The sequence below is a fragment of the Aptenodytes patagonicus genome, chromosome 15 (assembly GCF_965638725.1).
Source record: "Aptenodytes patagonicus chromosome 15, bAptPat1.pri.cur, whole genome shotgun sequence".
Taxonomy (NCBI): domain Eukaryota; kingdom Metazoa; phylum Chordata; class Aves; order Sphenisciformes; family Spheniscidae; genus Aptenodytes; species Aptenodytes patagonicus.
In genome coordinates this window covers 8,492,137-8,515,499 of record NC_134963.1, presented here as the reverse complement: position 1 = coordinate 8,515,499, position 23,363 = coordinate 8,492,137, and the positions used below count along the sequence as shown (strand labels likewise).

The 23,363-nt window shown below is 51.7% G+C and overlaps 2 protein-coding genes across 2 annotated transcripts; one reads left to right on the top strand and one right to left on the bottom strand.

The window, feature by feature from the left end:
* Nucleotides 1-660: 660 nt before the first annotated feature.
* On the bottom strand, nt 661-13,997 carry MVK (mevalonate kinase). Its single transcript, XM_076353095.1, has 10 exons — nt 13,875-13,997; nt 13,636-13,783; nt 12,409-12,556; nt 10,997-11,152; nt 7,912-8,015; nt 6,801-6,846; nt 5,935-6,025; nt 5,355-5,471; nt 2,001-2,154; nt 661-1,656 (listed from the first exon to the last, which is right to left on the bottom strand). Exons 1-10 carry the CDS (start codon nt 13,950-13,952, stop codon nt 1,505-1,507), a joined length of 1,194 nt encoding a protein of 397 aa, XP_076209210.1. The 5' UTR covers nt 13,953-13,997; the 3' UTR covers nt 661-1,504.
* A 251-nt stretch (nt 13,998-14,248) lies between these two features.
* MMAB (metabolism of cobalamin associated B) lies at nt 14,249-20,717 on the top strand. Its single transcript, XM_076353157.1, has 9 exons — nt 14,249-14,308; nt 14,369-14,492; nt 14,608-14,701; nt 15,120-15,177; nt 16,052-16,124; nt 16,523-16,620; nt 16,948-17,012; nt 18,075-18,134; nt 18,531-20,717. Exons 1-9 carry the CDS (start codon nt 14,249-14,251, stop codon nt 18,616-18,618), a joined length of 720 nt encoding a protein of 239 aa, XP_076209272.1. The 3' UTR covers nt 18,619-20,717.
* Nucleotides 20,718-23,363: the final 2,646 nt, after the last annotated feature.

The following is a 23,363-nucleotide window of genomic DNA, read 5'->3' as shown; positions in this document are numbered from 1 at the left end:
AGCATAATTATCAAAGAACACTTTGCACATAAAAAACCCCACCAATTTATTAAAACCAGAGACAGTTTTACATCTGATCAGTGAACTAAAGTTGGTCATCACGATGCCTGGATTTTAGAGCTAGCACATCTCAACTTCTTATACTTGATTTTTTTTATTCCTGCACTGGAAGAGGAAGGCAAGCTCCCCCCCCCCGCCAATTTATTACTCAGCTTTGAACGAAGCACTTCTTGAACAGGGCTACACTTCAAAAAAAAAAAACCAAAACCCCACAAAAAAAAATCCCAGACAAACAAAACAATGATAAAATCTCTTTGGCAGTTATAGAAGAGACCACAGCCACTAAGAGTCAGCTTATTACTTCGAGATACTCTGGCTTCAGACACTTACCTGCCAGTTCCCTTTAGTTCTGTGGTACAACTCATTAAAATTTCAACAGTAAAAACTGCATTTACATTTGCGTAATAAGTTCAAATGCATTTAGGTTTTATAGTTTGCCAATTGCAAGTTAAGGTCAGCTTTTGAGGAGGTGGGCGTTTGGGTTTGTTTTTTTTTTTCTACTTAAAAACAATTGCTTCAAAACTAAAACAAATCTGTGCCTGCTCTGACACTGACCCCCCCCCCCCCTCCACCCCCAGTCTCCCCCCGCCCTGGCAGCGGCATGTTTTACACACCCAACACAACAGGCAGGGTCAAGGACATGCTCGTTTGAGACTGAAGCGTGAGACATCCCAGAACAGCTATCGCAAGTAGAAGTTTTAAGACTTCCCTTGCCCTTTAGCCACCCTCCTTGCAGGTGACAGTTGCTGTTTGAACCAGACCTCGAGCATGTGAACAGAAACCAGAGTCTGGCTATGGGACCCTGCTCACCAGCCCAGGCAGAGATTATGGGAAAGAGTGAGAACAGTGATAATATCACTAAAAATGTGCTGTTTCTTTCATTTTAGTTATCCAACTCTTAATTAGTACCAGGTAAGAGCTGTATTTAAAGGTTTCCTCTCCACCATGAATTGCAGTCCAGGAGAAATGGAGACCCGAGTGTCAAGCCCTGAGCTGCCAAGACACTTTTCACCCAAAAATGTCAAAGCGCTCTGCACATCCACCTTGCCAGCCTCGCTTGCCCGCCCGGGGAGAAGGGAAGAGACACCACATGCATCTGAAGCAGCAGAACCAAGCAAAGTGTCATTATCCACGCTGGAATCCAGCCAAGACCCTCTCCTCCTGCCCCTTGGGATTAGCACAGCAGTTGAGTAAGTAAATTCAAAACAGGATTTTGAGAGCCTGGGTCAAACTCGCACCTAGCCCAAGTGCAAGCAGTTGCTCCGGGGTCCTCATTGTAGCCCCCACTCCCAGTGACACCAGGCCCAAAATTGGCTCTGCACCTGCAACTAGAGGCCCACAGCCACACAGGAGAGCAGGAGAGAAGTTTCCAGGCATCAGGGCATGCACAGCTATCGCTCCGAGGACATGGTGCCAAGAGCTCAGTCTTGCCAGAGGCAGAAGCTTAACTCTCGGAGAGCGTGTGGAGCACTTCAGCGTTTAAAGACGAGGAGGAGTGCAGGGTCACTCCAGGGGCCCCGATATTGGTCTCCCAGCATTCAAATCCACAGGCACATAAGTCTCGCTTGGCTGCTTCCACGGCCAGCGGGGAGGTGTCTGCCAAGAGGAAGGCAAGAGCAGCCAGTTAGTCAGCTAGGCCACTGCAGGGAGACTGAAACGGGCCATCACGTGTTTCAACACATGCCCCCCGGAACAGGGCCAATGCCCTGAAGATCTGACACACATAAATGAACGCACTGAATCGCCCCTGTATGAAACACTGCAAACCACGCTGCCAGGCAGCTTTGCTAGACACCATCCCACGCTTGTGACATGGCTTCACATCCCACCACAGCCACACGAGGGCTAGCATCGTATCCCTCTGCTTCCAAACCTGACCCCACTGGCAGGGCTGCGTGGAACAGGGGAAAGATGCCCAGGGCGAGCAGAGGGTTACTGACCTGGTCTCAGCAGGGTGATGCCACAGCCGCCCCCGCCAGCCCCGGTCAGCTTGCTATGCAGGCCATGGGACGCCGTCACCCGACACAGCCTGTCCAGGGAGGGATGGCCGACTCCGATCACGTTTAAGTGGTGTTGATTTATATCAAAGAGCTCCTAAAAGCAACCGCACACACGAGATGAGCATGCATGGTGACAGAGGCTCTTCACAGCTGTGGCTCCCTCCCAGCAAGGTGCAGGGGAGCTGCCCGGCCTTCCCAGCCACCCGCCCCCACGGCCATCTCATTTCTGCAGGGAGTTTGGCCACCAGCACATCTCGGAGCCCAGCAGCACTAGGCAGCAAGGTAGAGGCCAGGGTCTGAGCCCTGGGCTGCTCATCTGTCTCTGTCCCCCTCACAATTTGTGCTGCTGCTGCCCAGCACAGCGACAGTGGTACAACAGCTTCTGGACCTCCTTGCTCAGGGAGGACAGAGAAAATCCTGATCACCTCAAGCTGCCAACAGGCATTTATTTCAGGCGCTAAATCAGAGCTCCCCAATGCCTCCTGACTGCTTCACCTCTCCCCTGTCACGCGAGTGTTGAGCAGGAGACTGTGCAAGCCCCCTCGCTGGCCGTGGGAAGGGCACTAAGCCAGCATCTCTCATTCCTGGCTGTCACCCTGCCCTGCTCTGCAATCCATCCAGCATAAACTAAATCCAGGGGACTTCTGACACAGCCAAGTCCAAAGCGGCATTGCTGGAGAGGCGACGTGGAGTTACCTCCCCTTGTTTGCATTGTGCAGCACTTCTCCCTCCTCGCGGGCAGGGCCTGGGCTGCAAGCCAACGGGCCTCTCACCAGCACCACGCTGGGAATCTGGCACCCAGCTCAAGTGGGGTCGAGAGGGTCCTCCCTTTGGGGGAGAGCAGCGCAAACCACTCTCCAAGCAAGGCCGCCCTCCAAGCAGGGCTGCCCAGCTCTGGTGAGCTGCAAGTGCATCTCTGGCACACTGTCCCAGCCAGCCACAAACCCTGCTGCTCCTGGAGAAAGCTGCCACAGCAGCAAGTCCAAATGGCCCAAGTGATGGACAACCACATGCAGAGGTGGGAGTTACAGCTTCTCTCTTCCCAGTACTAGAGGTGAGGAATTAAGGAAGAGAGGGAAGGGCTTGGCCCACACTCAGAGCAAGCCTGGAGCAGGGCCAGGAACTGACACCAGGCCCCCAAGCACTGCAGTGCCCTCCCAGCTCATCAGCACAATCAGTGGAAGAAGCTCGTTCTCAACAATACTGGTCTGACACCATGACTCGATCATCTCCCCGGCGTGTGGTGCCTGTTCCCCTTGCTGTCCCAGAGGGTGTCACAAGCAGGGAGCCAGCAAGATGGGACCAGTCCCAGAGAGGCTCCCTAACAGGAGCCCTGTGCTCCTTCCTCCAGCCAGTGCCACCAAGCGCTTCTCTGTCTGCAGCTTGCGGTGAGCTGGCAGGGATGCTGTGCACAGGGAGCAGCGGGAGCCACGCTGCAGTGTGGCAGGTGTCAGTCACATCACCCTCTGTCAGCTCCACAAGGGTCTCCTACCAGCACCACACAGGAGGGGAAGACACAGAAATAATCCCTCTCCCCCGCTCCAGAGCATTTCTGTACTGTGTTTAAACAAATGCAAGGAGATGAATTAGCCAGTCGCATGCAGAGCGCATATATCACAAGTTCTGTGCTGGGTTGGACAGACGTCCATCTAGAGGCCTCTTTATATGCCTGAGTGAGGGCACAGCATTGTCTATGATGATCCAAGACACCTGTCATCTCCTGATCCAAAATCTGCCAGGAATTGGATGACAGCTTATGACACAGTAGACTAGTTCGATGGTTCAAATACAATGCTGTCCAGAACTGCACATTTCAGAAACAGCCAAATATATATATATATATACTGCATATAATCAACTGTGCCTCTGTGGGCAATTCAAGCACAAGACAAAACAACAGATTCAAGACAGAAACCTGCTCACTGCAGTGCTGCTTCCTGGGCATTGTATACAAGGCTGCTTTGGCACCTTTCATGTGAGGATCTCAAAGCACACTTCAAATTAGCCTCCTTCTTCCCCATCTCCCAATACTTCTGACAGTCTGAGCAATACTGCATTAAGGTGGAGAAGAGCTGTCTGAAGTTGCACTGCAAACAGACTCCAGATCTCCCCCAGCCGATGCCAGCTCAGCCCCCATTAGGTCATTAGGGTCAGCCCCCCTGATGGCTACAGAAACCCACCACCCTCTTGGTGCGAAGGGAAAAGAAGGACTTTGCTATGAATCCCATGGGAGACCCTCCCGCATTTGCTGCAGTCCCAGCAGCAGCTCACCCACATGCAGTGAGGTGCAACACAGCCTGAAGCAAAGCGAAGGATGTACCAACCATCTGCTAACAGAGCAGCCCTACGCTGCTGCCACAGGTCGAGCTGGGACAGCAGCTCTCTGTCCCATCCCAGTGCCCCCTCCCGCACCTCCAGAGCACGCTCATGGTTGTGGAGGGGACAACCTACCAGCAAGAGCAAGGACAAGCAGAGGTCCTCACGGGAGAGCCAAGGGGAGGGATCCAGATGCCAACAAGGAACTGCACCACTGGTACCAAATGGTTCTTGACCGTCCAAGAACCCAGGGTCTTGGCACCCAGGGCCAGGCCAGGTTTGCCTCAGCTGGGACGCTGCCACACATCCTTACCCCACGGTTGTATGAATCAGTATTACAGTGCTCTCAGCACTGCAAAAAACTTCTTCCACTTGGAAGCGTGTTTCCCCCCACCACAGCAGCCTCTGCTACTTTGAACGAAGCCAAGACAAACACAGATCTTTGTATGCACCTCATACATCAATGTCAGGTCAGGTCTGGGCACAACTCTGTTTGTTATTCTCTGGAGCCAGGATGAGCGCAGAGCAATGGGAGCTGGCTCGTAACCAGTCCATCACAAACCAGTGGCTGCTGGGCTCTCTGCTCTTCACTCCAGCCTTGGCAATGACAAAGCAGTTGCTTCACAGGCAGCGACTGCCAGAACGAGCGTGGCTGGCCTGCGGCATAGGGAGGCAGCGTCTCGGCCTGAACTCACTCCACATTTCTTAGCAAAGTAAAACAAAACCTCCAGATCTACAGGTCCACAAAGCACCAGGCCCACTCCCTCCCTCCCTGTGCACTGCTGTGGAGAGACACCAGCAGCATTTTCTGTCCCTTGGCTCCAGGAAGGGCATTAAAAGCAGCGCACACAGACCATGGTTTCACTCAGAACTGAACATTTCCTGCTATCAAGTTTTTTCTTAGACCTAATGTTCTTTAAATGACATTTTGATGTTCAACAGTAAGTGTCTAAAAATACTAGCGAACAAGCCCCTTACCTCCAGCACAGGGTAATACTCTGGTGATGGATTTGCAGGCATCGCTTCCAGAACACTTTGGCACTCCTGAGAAATTGCATCGATGGAGTCCAGCACCGGGTTCATTATAGCAGGGAACTGAGAAGGGGGGGAAGGCAAGAAGTGAGAAGACTGCTCGCTAGTCTTCTAATACCACTGTGATAAAACCGGCCCCAGTCCCTTGGAGCTGGACAATTCCTCACCCCACCCGGGGCTACTCATTCACAGACCTCCTCGCCCCTGCAAAGCAGGGCAATGGTAAGTCGCTCTCACCTGCAGAAACTGGGGGAAGAGAGAGAAACAGGCCAGAGGAAGGAACTGGTGATTTTTGTGACAAGCCCTGTTAGTGCTGGAGAGAGGGAGGAGGCAAGCTGAACCCCCATTCCCAGGGCAGCTAGGTGTTAGCTAGCAGCACGTAGGAATGCAGTGACCACAGGAGGGATTCTCCCAAGAGATCCCCATGAGACCTGCAGTCCCGCATGAGGAGATCTGAGCTCATCAGTTATCCCTCCACCCTGCCCCAGCACACATCTCCATCCCCACGACCACGCAGGTGCTGCACCTTCAGGATCTTCTCTTTGACACCAGCCACCAGGACCTTGGTGCTTCGAGGGACTTTTGTGTTGGTCAGCAAGATCCTCAGCGTCGGCACCCTGGAAGAAACAAGAGACATCTCCTTGCCTCTCTCCTTCACGGTCCCCCAGCAGCTCCCAAGGCCCAGACAGCCACAGTTTCTTCTGCCTCAAAAGGCCTATTTGAGCAAGACACCCAAGATAAGGAGTCCCATTAGTTTTAAAAAAGTTAAGCAGGTGCTTAAGTGCTGGCTGGGTTCAGGCTTGTTCCTCTTAGACACAAGAACTGTACTAGTGCTATAAATAGGACTTTAACATATTTACTGAAATCCATGTTTTTCAAGCAAAATTTTCCTTTGAAATGCTATCTGTGAGACTAGCCAGCAGTAGCCATTAACTGCTAATAGAGCAATTTCATGCACTGTGAAAGATTTTAATGGAGTCGGATTATACTTCATTGGCAGAGGGAACATACAGGACCTGGATTTGTCTCTGCAGCCTGGTTTTCACACAGTCCTACCACCAGGTAAGCAAAAAGTTCCCCCTCCCCACAATGTCATTTGCTGCCAGGAGCAGATCCGTTCCTGCTGCCCATAACGCCATGAAATTAATATTGATCCTTTGTGCTGTGTTCATCTAATGTCAGATAATGACCAAACATTTCATTGTTCCCGTCCACCCCAAACCAAGACAACACTCAAGCTACCCACACCCATGGCAAAATCTGGCTACAAAACCCTTCCGCCACACTGTTAGCGATCTCCCATCAATCTCACACCCTACGAGATCCACCCAATGCCTCTTTGACATATTCCACCCACCGTATGTAAGTGTTATTTTTAAACTCGAATATTACCTCTTTAATGGTGTGATTTTTCCTGATTGGTATCTCAGGGCTCCACCTAAAGTAAAATACATGCATTGTCTCAGTACACAGCGAGCTGAGAGATAACACAGTGTCATAAGAGACAGAAGGTCTTTCATCTTTAGAACCTCACTCAGAGCATGTGACAGTAATTGCAAGAAACACCAGCTAAATGAACCATGTTCTCAGACAGCATGAATCTGCCTAACCCTGCTGACTTAATGAGAGGGTCTGACTGGACATAGTTAACCCAGTGCCTTTCCCTTTGCTCTCCTTTACTTCGGGATCACATTAAATATTTTTTAAAAGGCAAAGAGTTTGGCCAGCATTAAATCTTTACTGGAAAAAAAAAAAAAAAAAGAGTCAAGCAGTGATTCCCCGGGGCAGAGCCAAGCACGCAGGTTTCAAACTAGACTGAGTGTTTGCACTCATGTCAGCAGCCGTCCTTCAGCATGGGATTTCATTGTCCAGAAGGAATGTCTCACTTGGCTCCTACTTTTACAGAGGCATTGCGATTAGGTCTCATTAAAAAGATTATTAAAAGTCTCCAAGGACACTTCCAAAACACTTGGAATTCTCTGCTAATTGAAACTAAATGACAGCTGTCCAACTGCATTTTCTACTGCATTATCCTTGGGACAGGATTAGGTTTCTTTGTTCACGCCAGAATGTTTAAGTTTCAGTCATTTGCAGCAGGGTCTCTGCCCCGCGGCACTTGCCTGGGGGACACAGATCTCTGGTGTTACTGCAGCCAGTCCCCAACAGCCCAGCTGGCTCCAGTCCCAGCTTACAGCTGGGGCAAACCAAGACAGGGAAGGATTCCCTCTACTCGGGTCAAAACGGGGACATGAATTTGGGAGTTTCTGGTCCCTTTGCTGCACTTCAGTGCAGTGAGGCAACCTGCTGATCCAGTGTCTCTGCAGCAACCCCAACCAAGCCTTATCGTTTGGAGAAATGCAATTTGTGTCATCTGCTCACCACCTTCCCACAGCTGATGCACGCTCCGCAGCAGAGAATGGAAACATGTCTGCTGCTCTGCCACGCCATCAGCCCCCCATCAGCACCCATATTCAGTGCTGGGGAGCAGCCAACACACACATACCCCAGGTACCAACAGCATTATCCACACCCGAGGGATTGCCATGGATCACCCGCTCCCCTTGGAAGGCCCAGCTGTTAATCAAATTCAGCTCTTCTTCTGTCCACCTGAAAGGCAAGAAAATGACTCCAACACACAACCAAAACCAGCACGTGCAGAGTGACAGAGAAAGCACCAGAGGCTGCAGGAGATACAAAAGCAGCAGGAACCATACAAGGCACCCAGTTGCTGTGGGAAGCCCCAGCACTGCAAATTCCCTCTGTGCGCTGCATTCTTTCAGCAGAGAGTGGGCATCACTGTTTACAGCACCTAACTGGCACTCGGCACTTTTCTGCACGGCAGCATGTAGAACACATTCAGCCCCCTGAGGAGAACCGGCGCTGCTCCACGGACAGAGACAGCATGAAGGGCACAACTGCCACTCAGTGCTCCCGCTGCAGGCCAGCGGCGAGGGAGGGAGCAGATTCAGGGAGAAGATCCTAGCCCTGGCCTAGTGAAGATCAAATTTAACTGAATGCAAGTCCAGACCTATCCCCACCTCCCCGACACTGCGTGTTACCACACGTCTTGGCCTGAGATCCTTCTCACCAACAGGCAGGATGGTGCATTTATAGACGCAGAAGGCACAATGTGAGAAGAGAACAGTGAAAGTTGCATTTCACACATGCAACTTCAGCCTCTAATTGCCAGCTGCTCAGCTGCAGAAGCCTCACAAATTGGGTCAAAAGGTGTAGTTAGAACTGATTTACTATCTCCAGCAAAGACTTTGATTTTTAGGGATTAACTCCTAACACTACTTCAAGCTGCGCTGAGTGCTGGCACTTAGAGCACAGAAGGGAACCAAATGTAGATCCAGAAGGTGTTATGCTAAAAACACAAAACCAGGTCTTTCTGTTGTCTTAAAAGCAGTCACATAAATTGGTAAGTGCTTTGAGAGTTTAAATGCTGGCACAAAGTTTGGTGCTGGGTCAGGCTCAGCAAGGATCAAGGCCCCTGACTGAACATACTAATTAATGGGCTGTAGCAATACAAAAAGCAAACGGAGAGCTGCCAGTTACAAAGCAATTGCTGGCTGCAACATCACCGCAATTCCACCACAGTGATTTCTCCCCCAGCACCTCTCAATACCCCACTGCTCTGGGCCTGCTTCTGCAAGGCATGCACCCACACAACCACCTTCAGAACTCACCAGTCTATTTCAAACCCACTCACTCACTCCATGCTGAAGGGCTGTCTCAAACACTGGCACCCCGAGGGAAGCTCAATGCCCACAGGGAGCCAGCTAGCCCTCCTGCACCCCGCTGTAACACACTTAGACTGACACAGGCACACAAATACATATCTCTGACCCTCCCCTGGAACACAGCGCTGCCCGCTCTGCAGTCCAGACACACAGCACACGTCCCAAGCCACCGTTCAAATGGTCTAATGAACAGTGGTATCAGATAGCCCAGCGTCAGTGATGTTCTGCAGAGATCAGAGCTGGCCTTTGGTGCAGCAAGAACGTCCAACGGTTGGACTCGATGATCTTAGAATCATTGAGGTTGGAAAAGACCTCTATGATTCTATGATTCCATTCGACAGGTTTTTAAAATATGGGGCCCAGAACAGGTATTACACGATGGAGCAGAGGCACAAACATGGATTTTGGAAAAGCATCACACAGTCTTAAATGAAATAATGAGAATGGTCACTGACTGCTGCTAAGGCAAGGCAGAAATTCTGAGAGCCACCTGCTATCTGGAAGCTGCTTCCTTTAACTCCCCACTTCCCTAGGCCTCAGCTGAATGTCTTTATCCATCTCCACACACCTTTCATTTCGCTTGCCAATATTTAATCTGTGAAGCATTCAGGAAAACAGCTCACACCACTGCTACTCAAAATAGAAGCGCAGTTTGCTGTAAACCACTTGTTTTTAATCCTCTTTGAGAGGCTGCGATTCTTCTCTACACAAGAGTCATTATATCACGCTGTTCTTTTCTTGCGACGTTAAGCAAAAACCTTCTGAAGTCTGACACCCCCATCTCTCACTTACCCCTCTGCATGCCAGCTGGAAGAAAAGAATTACGCTGTATTCAAGCTGAAGCTAAGACATGCGAGCAGGGAATGAAGACATCCTCACTGCTCGCTGCCTGGTTTAGAACTGGCCTTTCATTTCTCATGCCGTGTGACTATTGGGGAGATTTGCCTGAGCACGGCGTACGTACTGCTCCGCTCTAGGAACGTGTTTCTGGGTCAGGCTGCAAACTCTGTTTTTGAAGCAGAACAGAGTCACCCCCTCTTGCTGTCTCACTTTCAGTCCCACACAAAATCCACAGAAGCCAACCATAAAAGGTTGCACCTGGCACCAAATGAACAATAGAGGGTTCTGCCACTCCAGCTGCGATATGCATCTTTAAACAGAGCCTCCTCAGACACACAGCAGAGCAGACCAGTTTTTCAAGACTGAACTTCAAGGGAAAGCAACCCAAGGGCAGAAGGAAAGAAACTCCTTTTCACCAGACACTGATAAAGGGGAAACTCAGACAGGAGATCAGAAGGAAGCGTACCACATGCAGAAAAACATTCATGTGAAAATGCAGAAAAACCAAAAAGGATCCTTGACTCCTTGAGGACTCAAAGCAAAACCTGGAAGATGCTCAGGGACAGAGAGCAAATAGAGGTTAAAAAAAATTCACCACATTAAATTGTGTGTTTTATTTGCTTGGTGAAATAAAGCTGGGGTTTTTTTTTTGGTATGTATATCTTACACTAGATGAGGGAAATGGTGCAAGTTTTACCAAGTCTCTGCATCCAGTTGCTTTTATCAGGAGAAGCGAATTGTAAACACCTGATTCACAGGTCAGAGCCTTGGGACAGGGCACATCTCTGCTGCTGGAAACGCAGGGCAGCGATAGGAGAGAAAGGGAAAGGAGTTGGACTCAGGGTGTCACTGCTGCGGCCACAGCCACAGCCCAGGAGTTGGCCAGAGAGACCAAGAGAGATGCCAGTGCCAGAATTTGTGCAGGTAAAAGGAAAGACAGGGGCACAGAGAGCAGAGCTGCCCTGGGCCGTGCATCCAAAGCAGGAGGCTTCCCAGACGCGTTACCTGGCTGTGGACTCTCCCTCCTTCAGAGGGCACGAGATGGCTCCGCACGCCGTCAGCAGGGCCGCCGCCAAGCAAACAGCATAGGCGGCACTTGAACCCAGCCCAGCTCCCGTGGGCAGCTCAGACCACACCAGTATGTCCACACTCGGAACATCTCTGAAACACAAACACAGAGGATGTAACACAACCACCTTGAATTCCATCTTGAGACAACATTTCAAAGGCAAAAGATGCCAATTAGGACTGATCACAGGAAAAGCTGGTTGAAAACTGGCAACATCAGCACACATCCGACATACACGGGCTTCAGAGTGCTCAGTTAGCACAGCTGAGTAGCCTTGCTAAGCCATTGTACTAGAACAAAGCCTTGCTGAATTGGATCTATGATTAGCACAGCTTGTCAAGCTGCTAGCAGGGGCACTTAGTAACTAAATACTTGAGTAGCACCATAAAGAGACCCTTCAAAGATTGTCGTAAACATTAAACGTATTTCTAAATAAAGCCTAAATATCCCAAATCCATAACTGCATAGTTACATCCCACTGGAGCGACAAGCTGATGGGGAAGATGAAAAATGCACGTATCTGTGCCCACATGCCCCTTTTCTCCACTGAACGCATCTGGGTTGTGTTACAGACCCTAACATCAAACCCAGGAGCTTTTCACTTGCTGGTGAGTGACATGAACTATGAACTGATGGTTTCGGAGCAGGCTGATGACAGCCCCAGTGCTATCACCCAGCAACTCAGAGACTGCAAAGCAAAACACGATGCAGCTACACATCATAATTCTTTAACCTTTGATTCCTTTGCTATGAATATTGGAGTCAGGTTCTGACTTGGTTTAAAATAGCAAGCAGTGCTGCATCAGACATTGCCCTGAGCACCTGTCCAGCAACTTACACCGATATCATCAACAGTGTTGGTCAAGTTCAGAAACTGGAAGAGCCCTGAGCCGCGGTTACCCCATGTTCTCACATTTTCAGGGAGATTCAGCACACAAGAGGGATCAGACTTAGCTCAGACAATGAATTCACAGCTCCTTTCTGTAGCAGTTTTTCTAACCCAAGCCAGGATGAAATGAGCTGCCTGCTGGAGGGAGGGATGTCTGTCTCTGCTGCTGTTGACTGCGCAGGAAGGGCGGGATGAACTGTTCTGACTTAAGCACCTCAAAGCTAGATGCCTAAATGAGAGCAGATGATTCCCAGCCCACCTGCTTGGGGCACCCCACCCACCAAACAGCTCAGCTTTGAAGAGTGTCTCCTGAGGTGCTCAGAACCTAAATGAAGTGAGATTCCTTGCAACTTATTTTGCCTCAAAGATTTGGTTTCTTCCTGTGACCTTGTAGAAGCAATTAATGGTGAACAACACTCAAAACAGCATGTTTATTTTGGGGCAGGAAGATAGCCTTACCCATACTTAGCCGAAATAGCCAGGCACATATACAGAAAGGCAAGTGTAGCAAGGCTCTCAGGAGCTGAGGCTCCGGCAGCGATTCCAGCAAACTCTTTCAGTGTATCCAGCTGTTCTACGCTGGGGGACTTAGATTCATCAAAGTCAGCTATGGAAGCAAGCAGGGGAGAATTTAAACACTTAGAAGCCAGGGAATTGTTAAACTTGAAAGCAGTATTTACAAGAACAACGTCTCCTGTTACAGTAGGCAGAAACAGATCGAGCCAATTTCAGATTTCACCTACAAACTTTCTACCTGAGGATTCCTGATAAAATAAAAGCAAAATCTCCACCAGCCACTCTGAAAACCCAGTGCTTCCACACCCCACACCTGCATTGTATTACAGCAACTGTCTCCTTGCCTACACTTCCCAGTGCACCCATCCATCACTATGAAGAACCTGGCAAGTCACAAACTCTTTATTAAAGAACGTGGATATTCTGATGCGCTTCACACGATTCTGGACTCCACGTGGCCAGGAGCAGGCATCAGTGTAAGAGAACTTTTGGTCGGTGCTGAGAGAGGTTACCAATACTCTGACTCAGCACACTTTGTTCTGCTTTCTGCTACGCAAACAGTGCTCATGAGGGTCACAGGAATCAACACCAGGTCCTCCAGAGGGAAATGGCACAACCACCAGTCAGGGGCTCCACCCAGAACAAGACGCTGCAGAAATTCCAGTGAGGGCTGGCATGGGGCAGAGAGGCAGGAAAACAGGCCCCATATCCCTGCCTTCCCCAAGAGCCATCAACTCAGACCAGCTTCAGAGAGACTCCTTTTTGGCCCACCATCAGTAGTACACCTGGATGTGGTCCCTGGCTGGCTTCTGTATGTATTGCGACACCAGCTGAGCAGCAGCACTAGAACAAGCCCCTGGGAACCTGAAATGGGAGGACACAGCCACAGGAAGGGCCACTCACAGACACCGGAGCATCAGGCAAGTCGCAAGAGGCACACAGAGGGAGTGCGGGTGCCTGAGCTGGGAGTGTGCAGGGACACGTTAGTTAAGCAGGCGCTGATCGTGGTCACAGATGACAGAGCCCAGCAACACTCTGCGGGGGGGGGGCGGAGGGGGGGGGCAAATAACCCCGCGGGGATCCCAGCGCACTCGCTGGGCAGAAGGCACCGAGCAGGACCGAGAGCCCCACACGACGCACGGGCAGCGGCTTCCTCCTCCCAGCGCTTGCCTGCAAACCGCCTCCGCAGGGCCTGGAGGCGAGGGGCGTCCCAGCTCCTCACGACGCCGACGCCGGGCAGGCGGACGCGCACCCTGCCCTCACCGCAGGGCCGCAGGCGGAGGAAGGTCCTCAGGTCCAGCGCCACGGCCAAGGCCGCCTGCGAGCGAGGAGAAGCGACGTCAGGGAAGGTGAGGGGAGCCGAGCCGGGCCGGAGCCCCGGGAGCCCCCGGCGGCGAGAGGCTCCTTACCTTGCCGTGCACCACGGCGTGCTCCCCGTGGAGGATCGCCTTCCCCGGGGCGGACAGCACCAGGCTCCGCTCCCACATCTCCCGCAGCAGGACGCGGCCCGAGGAATCCCGCGCCGCCGCCTCAGCTGCTCAACTCCAATCGCGCGGACTGACAGCGCCGCTCACCAATAGGAGCCGCGCTCTGCCCCGCCCTCCCGGCTCTTAAACCAATAGCCGGGATCCTCGCGGGGGCGGGACTTCGGGAAGGCCAATCGGAAGGCGGCGGCGCGGAGTGGTGCGGCGCTGGGGTGACAGCGGGCGTGGGCGAAGGGAGGGGCGGCGGCGGCGGAGGGTCAGGGGGCGGCGGCGGCCGGCGGCTACGGCGGCCGGGAGGGATGCTGCGGCGAGCGGCGGCGGCGGCGGCTGGCCGGGGCCTGCGGGGGCCGCTGGGGGCGGCGGGGCGGCGGCAGCGGAGCGGGGCGGGCAGGTGAGCGCGGGGGTGGGGCCGGGGGTAGGGCCCGGCAGGGCCCGGCGCCCCCTCTCACGGCCTGTGCCTCCGCAGCCCCGACGGCGGCCCCCCCGACCGCGGCCCCCGCAGCGACCGGGCCCCGAAGATCTACACGAGGACGGGAGACGCAGGTAGTGCCTGGGGGCGGCGGCACCGAGGGAGCGCGGGGCAGAGCCCGGCCCGACCCCCGCGGCTCCGCTGGGCCCGGCCCGGCCTCTGAGCGCCTCCCCCGGGCCTTTCCCAAAGGCTTCTCCAGCACCTTCACCGGGGAGCGGAGGCCGAAGGGTGACCGGATCTTCGAAGCCCTGGGAGCCACCGACGAACTGAGCTCGGCCATCGGGTAACCCCCTGCCCCAGGACCCCCTCCCGCTGCCGGGCGGAGGGGCCGCGGAGGCCCAGCCATGTCCTGCCAGGGTGGCCGTGCTCTCCGGGGAACTCGCCGCCAGCCCGGGGAGCTCTGGCCCCGGGCAGGCCGAAGCCAGGCCCTCCGCCTGCACAAAGGCCTCGCGACACCGTCCCAACCCCCTTCTGTGGGGGTCTTCGGGGCGTCCTCTTCCGTTAAGAACCGCTCTCCCAGCCCCGCCACCCAGCAGGAGGGAAGGGGATACGCTCTGGACCAAACTTCTCCGGAGGGCTGCACCGACAAACAGCCAGGAGTGTCCAAATCCTGTGGTTTTCATACGGAAAAACACATATGCACAATCGTGGTAATTTTTTCATTTCTAGCTAACTCTGCTGTTTTGTTTTTTTTAACCTAGGCTTGCGGGTGAATTTAGCAGTGAAAAGGGCCACACATTTGTTGAACAACTTCACAAAGTGAGTATTAATGCTAATCCTCCCCCAGTGCAGTCACTTCGTCTGTGCTATTGAAACTTAAACTCTTTAATTTTAGACACAGTGCTCCCACGGACACACAGGAATTTAATACATTTGGTATTAAAATAAATAAATACTTCAGACTCTGGCCCTTGATTACTCTCTAAAGAAATAGATTTCTTTAACCAAGAAGGGAACTGGTAGATCAAGTGATTAGTTATGGGCAGACAAACATATCTCTAGACTTATTCAGACCTGTTACTGTACACGGTTGTGGACACAGGTCTTGTTGTCACATAGCATCAGATTTGAAATCGGGGTAAAGTAACCACGTGGGCACGATGGTGGGAGACAGGTCCTGCCATGGCAGTCTGTGAGTTTCGCTAATTAGCTTCACTGTGCACAAGAACACAGAAGGAGCTAATCAGAGACTTTAAAAAGCTTTACCAGACTGCCTCTCAAGTATCCTGGGCTGTGGAGAGATGCCCCTCTTGGAAGTGGACGTGACATCAAGCCAGTGCTGCCTGCAGCTGTTTGTCACTGCCTTTCTTCCAGAGGTTACTGGTTCGGTGTCCTACCAGCAAAGTGATTATGTGAGCACCCCCCAGTCTGCTTTCTGCAAAGTCAGCCAGGGTGGTTTAATGTGCCAGTGAAAACAAGTACATGCGCTAATCTGGCTTCTCATAAAGCAATTAGGGAGCACTTATCTGATCCCCCCTGCCAGCAGGCTGGGGGATGATGAACAACAAGGGTAGGATCTTCTTTAATCAGCACAACCAGCTGTCGCCTCCCAGAGCTTGCTGCAGTTGTACCGGAGCATCAAAGCCTGGTTAATGAAAGCGCTTCTTATTTTTGTCCTGATTGCCACATCTAGGTCCAGTGTATGCTGCAGGATGTGGGCTCCAACATCGCGACACCTCTCTCCTCAGCCAGGGAGGCTCACTTAAGTAAGCCCCACAGTACCTTTCCCGGGATAACGGTTCTTGAATCACAGCTCTCCTTCTAGACTGGTGCTGGGGAGGCTGTTCCGGTACGTGGTAGTTAGAGCTGCCCAAGGGCTGCTCTGCAGTGTGTGTCTGGCGCTGAATGAAGTCACCCACGGTCCCACAAGCAGCTGCTGCCGCCTGTGTGTGACTCAAGCGATGTAAGCTGGCCTGGGGCGCTGCCCCAACACTGACACCCGGCCACAGCTGCTGAATGGGGAGCCACCCCTGCTCTAGCAGGAGGATTCTTTTGGGATGCTTGCTTAGGACTTACTGATCCAAGAAATATGAAAGTAGAGCTCTATCTGTAGACTGAATCAATTCTGCATTTCTTTTAGCTGATTCTTCTTTTCCCTCTGTAGAACGAACATCTTTCAGTGAGAAGCCAGTTCTGGAGCTGGAGCAGTGGATTGACAGTTATTCAGAGCAGCTTCCTCCGCTCAGAGCTTTCATCTTGCCAGTAGGTACTGCTTATGCCTCTCACTGACTGGAGGAGGCTTGCTTTGTTAGGGTAAATCTGCTCTACTACTTGCCGTGGGAAAACATGTTGTGAGGCCATTATTTGCATGGACAAATACCAAGAGAAAAGCAGAGAGAAGGACCCAGTTGAATTAAATTTCCACGTCCTACTGCATTCAGATATCTCTGCCCAGTTGCCTAGCCATAACGTAGGATTCAGTTGCATGTGTGTGCGAGATGTGATAAGCTTTGCTGCAGTTATACAATAAGGTGGATGGCTATATCTGTTGTTAGCAGACATTGATGCGCTGTTTCATTGTTGTTTCAGTCAGGAGGTAAAAGCAGCGCTGCTCTCCATTTTTCCCGAGCTGTCTGCCGCAGAGCTGAAAGGTGGTGAGTGTTGGCTGTAGTGTAACGGAATAAAATTGATAAAAGGCGATCAGAATGCTGCAATGATAGCAAATCGTTGCAGTCAGAGCAATCAACCATAGCTGTATTGCACTCGGCTAAAGCTTGAGTCAAACTTCATGTGTTTGTATTAGTCAAATTCCAGGAGTGCAGTCAGCAAAAAGCAAGTCTCTCTCCCCTCCCCTGAACTGGGTCATCCGAGCTAAGAACTTCAGAAAGAACAGACAGGTTTATGCTGAGATGCATCTACGTGTTCAGCTCGTATCTGGTATTTTGTAGGCTAGCACACGTGGAAGCTGGGGCACTGGCAGGTGCGAGATCCAGGGAAGCTTTAAGATGTTACTGCCCACACCTACCTTGTCCCACTCCTCTATTGGAGACTAAAGCTCCCCTGGTAAGGTCTGAAGGAGAAAACTCTTGTCTGCTCGTTACGTAAATCACTTCTGTGCAAAGTCTCCTGTGTTAGCCTGAACCTGCTCATCAGCAGTTTGAAGTTGCTGGGGGTTCTTTACTGAAGCTGCTGATGTGCAGGAAGATGTTTCTGTGGATGCGCTCTGCTGTGAGGATTGCTGCTCTGACAAGATACGCTGAAGCAGCGCGATCTTCGAAAAACTAACGTCACAGTCAGTGGTTTCTTGTCAAAAGAAAGCTAGAATGAGGGCTGTACACCAGTCAGGAGGAAAGGAACAGCTCTCTTCCCTCAACAAAAGAAGGGTCCCTGTTTACCTGCAGAAAGGGATAACGATCCTTCAGGGTATTAATCGCCTGCAAGCTGCTCCCATTGTTCAGTGATACCCACTGATGAGTAGCCTTTAGAGGAGCGGAGCTGCAGTCCTCCAGAACAGCTACAAAAATGAGTTGCATTATGTAGCCACCACAGATTCTTCTTGGGGAAGTAACCAGCGTTCACACTGTGCTGCGGGGAGTTAGAATGGGGACTCCGGGTGAGGTTGGGGTGTGAGGGTTGGTGTTCCAGCAAATCGCAGCCATTTGTGCATTCAGAGCGAGAAAGTTAAATACACTAAAAGTTTCCTTTTCTTGTTCTAGCGTGGTTCCTTTAGTACAAGCAGGGGAAGCAGATCCAAATGTGGCCAAATACTTAAACAGGTAAAAAAAATAAAATCCCAAACCCTTACCCTGCACTACTAAGCGTGCCTGGTGGTGTTCCCTTAGTCTCGGGATAAAACTGCGGGGTTTACCTCTCAAGAAGCTTCCCTTCTAGAAAAAGATCTTTGACGTTTCAACAAGCAGCTTGTTAAAAAGTATTGTTGCAAGGCTGCAAAGTATGTTTACAGACACTGCTGGGGTGCTGAGGGACCAGTCACTTAACTTCCTTACTGAAGGCCATTTTGGAAATGGCTTCTCATGCGGTCTCTCTTTGCCTTCCTTTACCTGCAGTTCTTGTGCTGTAATCAAACGTGCTTTGCTGTGTAGCTGGGCATTGCTGGATACAAACACAGCCGGTGTGAGAAGTGGTTTCACTGCTTTTCCCTTGGTTTCCAGACTGAGCGACTATCTCTTCGTTTTGGCACGTTACGCTGCAATGAAGGAAGGGAAGGAAGAGAAAATATATGTAAAGCCTGAACCATAACTGGGAGCTGGAATGTTTGTTTCCTTGATCATGGGAAGCTAAATCCAGGAGACTGCTTTCCCCCATCAAGGAAGGGAAAGAGAACAAGCCTGGACTGGAAATGGGAGCTGCCGAGAACTTCCAGCTTAAATAACTAGGACCTCGTCCATAAATACTGTGAGGAACACAGCTGTTGTGTTCACTGGGCCTTGCGCAAATATCCCTTGTGTAACACGGGGGCGATGGCATCAGAGTTACTGTTTGCCCCGGGTTGGAGCTGAGGCAGGAGACTTCAAAGAACTACAGCTGATTTCTAGAGATGTCTTAATTTCCCTGGGCAGTGGCAGGTGCTGTGGAAAGGCTTTGACAGGACTCTGAGGAATGAAGAAGAGAAAACAATCACCTTCTCTTTGTAAGTCATAATGCTCGTACAGAACAGCAACTGTGTAGAGATTCAGGAACTCTGACCACAAGCTTTGAAATAATAAATGTGATTTACTTGTACCAAAGGGCCCCTAACTGTCATACTTCAGTACTGAGCCCAACACGCTTTTCTTTTTTAAGTTCCTTTCAATCCATCAGCCCTGGCTGAAGCTGAGCTGTGTAGATTTCAGGAATGCACTAAGAATTCTTTGGCTCTGGCTGCCTCGCTTTATGCATGTGAAGAACGTCTCCGTGCTGGCAATGCAGTGCATCCTCTGCCAGAAACAGGGCTCACGCAGGATAGAGGGATTAAAGGAGGAAGGGCCAAATCCTACAGGTCATGTGCAGACGAGACGATTCTATGATTCTAAGCTCTGTTTAAGTAGCTGGGGTTAACTCCACGTGGAGCTGCCCCTCCGAGCGCACAGACCCCTCTGAGTTTGGGCACGGCATCCCCCTCTGGCTGCAGGTACCAGCTGAAGGAGTAGAGCCCTTGTTTAGCTCTAGTATCTACCTACTGGGGGCCACTCAAGTCAGTAAGTTTGCAGATAAAGGGGTTGTGATGAGTAGCAGGGGCCTGGCGCCACCTCAGCTGCCGGCTAGAGTGGGAAGAGAGAGGCTAACACGTAAAGGGGTTCGTATCTCACACACGTTAACGTCCGCGTTGACCTCAGGAGTGTCATTGTCACGGAGCCCTCAGCAGAGTAGACCAGAGCATGTCCTAGAGCTTGGAGAACCTGGCTGCAAACGCCACGACAGCAGATCACAGTGCTTCAACCGAGAAGGCATCCTCTTCCAGCTTCCTGATGGCCTGAAAACTGCCAAAAAACCATACTCTGTGTAAACAAGTGCATTGCAGCCAGCCGAATGAGTTAACACCTCGCTACCCACGCTGCATACAGAACACAGACAATTACAGTTTTACAGCTAAGTCCAAGCCACTTACAGCTTGGAAATATAGTTGGGAAGAATACACGTCAGATGCGGTGGTTTAAGTCTTCCCCTCCTTGTATGGAGGAGCATCATGGAAACCTGTGGGCGGTGGGGTGATTACACATCAAGGGTGCTTGTCCTGCACTAAGGGTGCCACTTTTGGTGGTGGGAGCTTTTCAGTCAGTCATGCAGCTTCCTCTGTTTAATTATTTAAGTAGAAACAACCTTAAACTTGCTTCCCAAAACTCTCTGGCTTTTGTGTTAACTTGTTAATCGGAGTGGGGTCCGAGTGAAGAATGCCCAGCACTAATAGACACCGCTGTCTCATTATTCACCCTTTTTTTTTTTTTAAACAGATATTTCACGGCTATTGTTAATGCACATTTTTCACAGAGTAATTTTCCAAGCCTTAGCCTGTAACACATCCCAATGACAAATGCTCTTGATTTGGACTGTACCGTCAGCTGCAATGTCACATCAGACATTTTCTCAATGCCTGCTCCAGACAGGCCATCCAGTTTTATGATAGCTCTGTCTCAGTGATCACTATTGAACCTTAAGAATCTAGAGGCTTTTCAAGTTTAATTGAATAAAATTCTTTGCAATATAAATTCTTCATGAATGCTATATAAATCAGCTCCGGGATGGATTTATAGTATTTTCTTTTTTTCCAGCTGGGGGGAAGAAATCTCACTACTGTTTTGGGACCAAAGCTAGTATTGTTTTGATTGCAAGGAGAAATAAATTTAGCTGCTACACTTTAACATGATATAGAGATTAAATTTATTAGGGTGCACTCAGCTTCCAGCTCCCCCCCCCCCCGCCCTTTCTACCCAAAGATGTCTGTGCAATTGTTTCTGCGGGGCTGAAGCAGAGGGAGGCTGGTGTCTGGGGTGACCCTGTTGTTTCAGTTAAGCAGGCACAGTGGGCCAGGGCTTGAATTTAGGACTGAGCATAGATCAGGCTGAGCGTGGTCCCAGCCCCGCCGGCTGCTGCAGCTCAGCAAAGCAGAGCTCCGCAGGGGCCGCACTTGGCCCTTTGAGAGTTCACAGCGCGCCGTGTTTGTCCTCTGCTTCACCACCTCGTTGTACAGCACTCGGCTGTATAAAAGGGACCTTTCTGTCCTGAATGCTGTCCCCAAGGTACACGGGGGAACTGCTGGCCATTGAGCTGCAGCAGCGCTCAGGTCCTCGGGCCCCAGTGCACCCTCCGCAATGGGCTGGGAGCAGAGGCCAGGGGTGGGGGGACATTGGGGCTGAAGCAGGGACCTTGTGCACCGAGTTCCATGAAGAAGTTCTAGCGTGGCCGAGCTGGTGTCTGCTAACGATCGCGGAGCAGCGTGCAGTAATGCATGAGAGCCTGGCGAGACAGCAGGCAGGAGAGGGGGTAGGAGTGAAGTGTCACTAAAATGAAATGCAGGCTTTAAAACAAATAAAGCTCCGTTGCTCTGGGTTAGCATTTGTTTTTCCGAGTCCTTTGTCCCCACCCAACAAATCCAGCCGTACAGCATAGGGATTCCAGTGCCTGCACCTCATTAATATAATGGGAGGAAGGCAGATGCTTTGTCCGTACTGACCGTATGCAGAGCCCAGATACATTCCTGCCTAGCAGGGTTCCTTATTTATGATTACGTTGGAGCTGCCAGCACAGACATATGTTGCTAAGGGTCGTTTATTCTTGTTTGTAAAATGTATGGCTGCTCCTAGCTTACACGCTGTCAAAACTGGAAGAACTGGCCCCAAAATCTCTTGCTGCATGATTGGATCAGACGCCTGTACATCTGTTAACGCTGTAGGAGCTGTAAAATGAAATAAGTTTCACTATAACTCAACCACCTCTATTACCACCACAATGTGTAAGCAGCAGAGCTGGCTGCTGCTCTTGCAGAAATGACACAAACATATATTTTGCCAAGTCATACGTAAATTTACACAAGGCAGCGTTTCCTCTGCTAATGCACAGAAGGAAGGACTAGTACCTGTGTGCCCCCACCTCGACAAGATGCGCTGCCCCCCCGCCCCAAGCCCGGGGCTTGCCGTGGTGCTGCAGCTGAAGGGCAAGTCTTGGGGTGCACAGCCCCGGCGATGGGGAGCCAGCAGCAGTCCTGCACTCCTCCTCTCAAGCTGGAGGACCAGAAGGGACCGCATCTGCCATCAGATCAAGTCCTCTGCAGTTGCAGGCCCCTGAAATACCCATTTTGCCTGGAAGGGGTCAAAGAAAAACCCTCCTCACCCAAACAGATCGTGCTACAGCAAGGTAAGACCTGGCTAGAAAAGGGCAGGTGTGCAGTTAGGGTGCCCCAGGGCAAGAGCCACCGTCCCTGCATCAGACAGAAGCAGATTCAGCCCATTTGTGTTGAGGAAAGGGCTGTCTTGGTCCCTCAGCTCTACCTCTGCTGCAACCTGGCAGAAAGTGCCCACTTCTGTGCCCTGTACCAGCTTCAGCTGCTCTGTAGGGCGTGCACAGATAGGTAGAGTGCCATAGCTAGTGCTCCAACCACCCCAGGGTAAAGGTGGAGCTGCAGAGGGTCAGTAACAAAGAACTTAACCTTTGAAACAGCCACAAAAGCGCATTTCTGAACAGCCAGTGTAAGTACCACTCACCCAGGAGGTGGTGGGTGGCAGGGCCAAGCCAGTGCCATGTAGGTCTGACCACTCTATCACCCACGCGGGTCACTAACGCGCTGCAGGAGCTGCTGCTGCGTGTCTCAGTAAACATGAGCAAACACAAAAGTAAGCTGCAGGAATACCTTATCTCATTCTGCTCAGGGATGTGGAGACCGGAGCTTGGCATACCCTCCTCCCTCTCTGTCCGAACCTGCAACCAGCCCCGGCACGGAGCACGGGCCAACAGGTTGTGCAAAACAGTGGTATCGAATGGAGAGAATACCAGTCTGTGGCGTGAGTCAGAGCCTTGGGACAGCGTAGGAGCAGAGGAGGAGCAGCGAGAAGAGCTGTCTGCTCCCAAAACGTGCCTGTGCCTGCACTGCAGCAGCGGTGGCGCGCCCCCGGCCAGGGCCTGCCCGCATGGCAGCAGCCACAGTTGGGACACCCCAGCACCGCTCCCTGCCGGCACCGCCGCTGAGGGAGCACCAGCCTCCGGCGATCCCTCCCAGCTCCGCAGCCAGCAGTGCCCAGCGTGTGCGTGGTCCAAGTGCCTCAGCCACGGTCAGACTTCACCTTCGGTCAGCCCCGAGGTGCCGTGGCGTGCGCAGAGCCAGCCCTGGCAAGACTGCGCTGCTCTGGCCCACCACGCGGTGACGGCGAGGCAGGCATTTTGCAGGCCTGGCTGTTTGCTGCCAGCTTTCTGCCTTGACAGCATCTGCTGCGGGGTTTCTTTTTGCTGTTTCTGATGGCGCCATATGCCTCCGTGTCAAAACAATGGCACTTGCACACTGACTGGGAGCCCTC